At 35.3% G+C, this 5,076-nt stretch overlaps 1 protein-coding gene across 1 annotated transcript; it reads left to right on the top strand.

Moving 5' to 3' along the window:
• Nucleotides 1-2,296: 2,296 nt before the first annotated feature.
• On the top strand, nucleotides 2,297-4,792 carry LOC132603106 (protein SRG1). Its single transcript, XM_060315999.1, has 4 exons — nucleotides 2,297-2,793; nucleotides 3,330-3,577; nucleotides 3,831-4,158; nucleotides 4,395-4,792. The coding sequence occupies exons 1-4, from the start codon at nucleotides 2,548-2,550 to the stop codon at nucleotides 4,629-4,631; spliced, it is 1,059 nt and encodes a 352-aa protein (XP_060171982.1). The 5' UTR covers nucleotides 2,297-2,547; the 3' UTR covers nucleotides 4,632-4,792.
• The last annotated feature ends 284 nt before the right edge of the window (nucleotides 4,793-5,076 follow it).

Consider the following 5,076-nt stretch of genomic DNA (forward strand, 5'->3'; position numbering starts at 1 on the left):
TTAAATTTAACAGTCACAGTTTGGTAAATATTTGATAAGGATTAAAGTGCTTACTTTTGACAAATTTGAAGGACTAAAACTATGAAATTAATACCTAAGGGATTATTTTAAACCTACTACCAACGATAAGGGAGTATTTTTGTCATTTTTCCTTTATTTATCTTTTCCATGTTCGTCTATTTTATTTTTCAACTTTTCCACTCTCCTATGTGAGTGAGGAGTGAATTGCCACGTAGTTAAATAAATTAGAGGCTCCAAATTAACGAGGAAATCTGATTTGTTGGACCTCTCTACTGCCACGTGGAAGCTGCTCACTAGATGAATATTTTGCACAAATTCGACTTGGGTCCGGTTCAGTTCTTGGAATATTCCCTACTTTCAGTTGATTGCACATTTGGTCCCCAATTACCGATAAAGGCTAATTTGGTCCTTGTGATATATGATTAAGCACAATTAATCTTTAAGGTGTTGCTTAGTAGCTGATTTTGGAGGTGAGTTATGCAGGTATTAAAGCCTGCATAAGTAATATTCCCTCCGTTTCCAATTTATATGACACTCTTTCTTTTTTAGTCAGTTGCAAAAATAATGACATATTTTTATATTTAGTAGCAATTCAAATTAAAATTTCTCTTCTAGCCGTAATAAAACGATTTCTAGCCACACAAATTTCTATGATTTTGTTTTAGACCACAAATTTCAAAAGTCTTTCTTTAATTCTTAAACTTCGTGTCGGGTCAATCACCCTCATATAAAATGGGATAAAGGGGGTACCTTGTGTGGTAGTTGGTTAAGAGGTGAGTTATTCATGTATAAAATTAATACGGTTTTTTATTTGCAATTTATAAACCTGCATAACTAATAGATGTATAAATTACGAAGGAAGCTATATAATATTTTATATAGGTCGGGGGTGAAATAATTAATACATGAATAATTAAACCATCCGTAACTAATCCTTGCATAAATAATACATAGATTCCCTCATAACGTATACAAGTATTTCTAATATCTGCATAAAATAATACGTAGATTCCCTCATAACTTATATAGTATTATTAATACCTGCATAACTCCAACCAACTACCAAACGACCCCTTAATTCGGAAGAAAAAAATGTGTTCTAGAGGTTGTGGTAAGTCACTTATCCTTTTAACTTCAGGTTCATCATTCATGCTTAAACTTTGGAAAATTCATAAGCAGAGGGATCAAAATTGACGCTTCAATCAATTGATATTAAAATATTTAGCTAGATATCGCAAGGACTAAAAATACAAATTCCAATTTAAATTGTAAAAGTTTATATTTTTTACTTTATTCGGAAAAAGAATGTCTTCTAGTGGTTGTGGTAAATCACTTATTCTTTTACATCAGGTTAACCATTCATGCTTAATATAGGAAAAAAAGTTAGTAGTTAATTTTTAAGTGATATCCTAGTATATAAGATCTGTAACACCTATGTATAGAAACATCAGATTTTTTTAAGCTTAATATCATTATAACATGTGGAAAGCTTAATACTCCTGGAAATGCCCCCTCCATTTTCATCAAATTCACATTACCTATTAATGCAAAACTGGCGTTTTGGATAATTTGCTGAAACCTTGTAGAAAGGAAAATTACAACTTTTGCAGATATTGAATATCATCCTTCCCTGTGCTCTCTTTGTCAACGTAAATGATGGAGTGGAGATAATAAATGATCTAATGATCTGTTTTGCAGCAACTGCAAGTACTTCATCGTATGGTTTAATATTATTCAAGGTATTAGCTAATTCAAAAAAAATTAACTATGGTGCATTTTGTTTACAACAAGTTTAGACATTTTCTTTCTATAACTGTAGTGTACCGGTCAACTTGCGCGCACCTCACTAATTTTACAGAATACCTGCTGTCTCCCACTAGCATAAATACCGGATAATTTCGTCCACCAAAACTTGGACAGTCGCATAGTTTAGAACATTACTAACTTGAACTTAGAGAACCTTAGATTGTCCTCTATCAATCAACTGTGCCTCAACCTCAATTAGTTCGGATTAAATATATGAATTATCGGTATCCTTTCCGCTCCACGCAGGTCAAATGGTCAATCAAAAGTTGTATGCTCTATGGTACACCACTTTCCAGAAACAGGTAACCTTTGGCTGTAAGCTAGATAAACAGCCAAGATATCCACTGGATAAGTTTAGCAGATGATGTACATACTGCCATATTTAGCAGCCTAGCATGTGAACTACTTCCTTGATGTGGCAATTCATATAATAAATTGCCACATTTAGCAATACGAAAGTGAAGAAACAACATGTACATCTCTGATCTCACCTTGATGAGATGAGCTCATTAATATAAAACAAGAGGACACAATTCTGATAACAATCAATATCAATTTTTTTTTCTTGATAACCGGGGTGTCGGGCCAGCTTGCACGCACCTCGACTAATCCACGGAGTACCTGCTGCCCCACAACAGCAGAGGTACCGAGTAACAATCAATATCACTGCTAGACGCTATCCCTATATATCTGCAGAGACTCTTACTATATTCACATGATATGGCTGGACTATCTCCAATTACAGCAGATATAGACTGCAAACCAGTTCAAGATATGGTGAAAGATGGAGATGAAATACCGGATAAATATGTATGCAAAGACTTTCAATTTGGAACCATAGATGATGATGTTCCGACAACGGACATACCGGTCGTTGATCTGAAGGCTTTGACTTCTTCAGCAGCTTGTGGGAAAGAGGAACTTGGAAAACTTCAATCAGCCCTTAGCTCATGGGGTTGCTTTCAGGTTTGAGCATTTAACTGAAACCTCATTCACCATACCACGAAACTTTTTGCATACAAGATTTGTATATTGCGAAAATGCATCTTTAGGGTGTGTTTGGCATGAAGGAAAATGCTTTCCTAGAAAATGTTTTCTTGGCAAAATAAGTGGGTTTCTTACTTATTTTTTAGTGTTTTGTAAGCAAGCAAGAAAATATTATCCCAAGAGCATTTATCTGTAACCTAACAGAACGCCTATGGGGTAGGATGGAGTGGGGAGTGGGGGTTCGGGGGTAGCGGGAGCAGGATGGTGAAGACTTCGGGGTGGGGGGTTGGGAGGAAATAATAAACTTGGAATATCACTTATGCAATTTGTTTTTCCTACTTCCATTAGAGAAGTCATTTTCCTCGATTTTAAGAAACTTGTTTTCCTAGAAAAAATATTTTCCACAACATTTTGACCAACTAAACATGAGAATGTTTTCCTCCATACTAAACACACCATTAGTCAGAGCTCTTTTGAGTACTTTTGGCATTCTAAGACAAGGCATGAACTTTCAGGCAATAAACCATGGAATTGAAGAATCCTTCATCGATGAAGTGAATAAAGTTTCAAGAGAATTCTTTGACCTTTCAATGGAAGAGAAGCAAAAATATGGCAGAGTAGCAGATGATATCGACGGATATGGAAATGACATGGTTCTATACGAAAATCAAACCCTTGATTGGAGTGACCGACTGTATCTCCTGGTTCATCCAGAAGACGAGCGCAAGCTCAAGTATTGGCCTGAAAATCCAAAGTCACTTAGGTATATTTCTGTCTTCACTTTGGAAATAACAGCAACTTAATACAATGTTCAAAGTACAAATGTTTAAACTTCAATGCATAATGTCGGGGCAAAATATACACTAATTTGTGTTTAAAAAGTGTATTTTTTTGTATATTATACACTAATATACAAAAAAAAAAAAAAAAATATGTTTGTTGGCTATTATTTTGATTAGCGGCTATTTATGTCAATTTCTCATAATATTGAGCACTTATCTCTGTTTCTTTCAAAGGGAAATTTTGGAAGAATATAGCAGAAGATTAAAACTGATAGCAGAGCAACTCCTCAAGTCTATAGCAAGGTCTTTGAACTTACCGGATGATCGATTTCTGAGACAATACGGAGACAAACCAGTAATGTATGCAAGATTTAACTTTTATCCTCCATGTCCGAGGCCTGAGCTTGTTCATGGCCTCAAACCCCATGCGGATGGATCGGCTGTTACCATTCTCTTACAAGATAAAGAAGTTGAAGGTCTTCAAGTACTGAAAGACGACAAATGGTACCGAGTTCCCATCATGCCTTATGCTCTTCTTGTCAACATTGGAGATCAAGTAGAGGTACTAAAATGATCCTAATCTTTTAAGTATATACTTCAAATTTAACTTTTGTTCTGTAGCCTCTTTTTTTTTTTTTTTTTTTAAATAGTGGTGTCAGGGCCAGCTTGCGTGCACCTCGACTAATTCCACAGGATAGAAATCACCTAATGTTTTTGTCTCTGCTGGAATTTAAACCTGAGATCTCATGGAACCAACTTCTGTTCCTAGTCTTGATAACAATATCTACTATTTTGCAGATAATGAGTAATGGACTTCTTAAGAGCCCGGTGCACAGAGCTGCGACAAACTCGGAGAAGGAGAGGATCACTGTGGCTATGTTCTGTAGCCCAGAATCCGGAAGAGACATCGAGCCTGTTGAGGAGCTAATTGATGATAAAAGACCAAGATTATACAAGAAAGTGAAGGACTATACTGCAACTTACTTCCAATACTACCAAGAAGGAAAGAGACCAATTGATGCTGTGAAAATCTAGCCAAATCTAGTACTACTCACGGATCATTGCTCTTGACGAAGTAGTTAAGACTTAATACCAAGAAATAAGAAAATCATCGAAAATAAAGTTTAATTGTCTAGCACCCTCCAAACTAGAGTAACGAACAAATCTTCAACTATATTTAAGTGTCTATCTTCCAATGTTGAACGTTTCTTGTTAAAGATGCATCGTTATTAACATCTTGTCAACGTTTGACCACAATCTCTATATTAAGGTTAAAAAGGAGAGAGTAATACGATCTGATTATGATAGCTAATGGACTAACAATATCCAGATATTAATAAAATTCAAGGCTTGACAAAGAAAATGAAAACAATCCAGTTCTGTTTATCCCTGTGGTTTTTCCCTTGGAAAAGACACAAAAAGTTAAAAATGAGTAAACAACAGTAATCAAGTGCTGTTGCTGAAACTCTCCCTTCTGCTA

This window comes from Lycium barbarum, chromosome 7, assembly GCF_019175385.1.
Source record: "Lycium barbarum isolate Lr01 chromosome 7, ASM1917538v2, whole genome shotgun sequence".
In the NCBI taxonomy this organism is placed as follows: Eukaryota; Viridiplantae; Streptophyta; class Magnoliopsida; order Solanales; family Solanaceae; genus Lycium; species Lycium barbarum.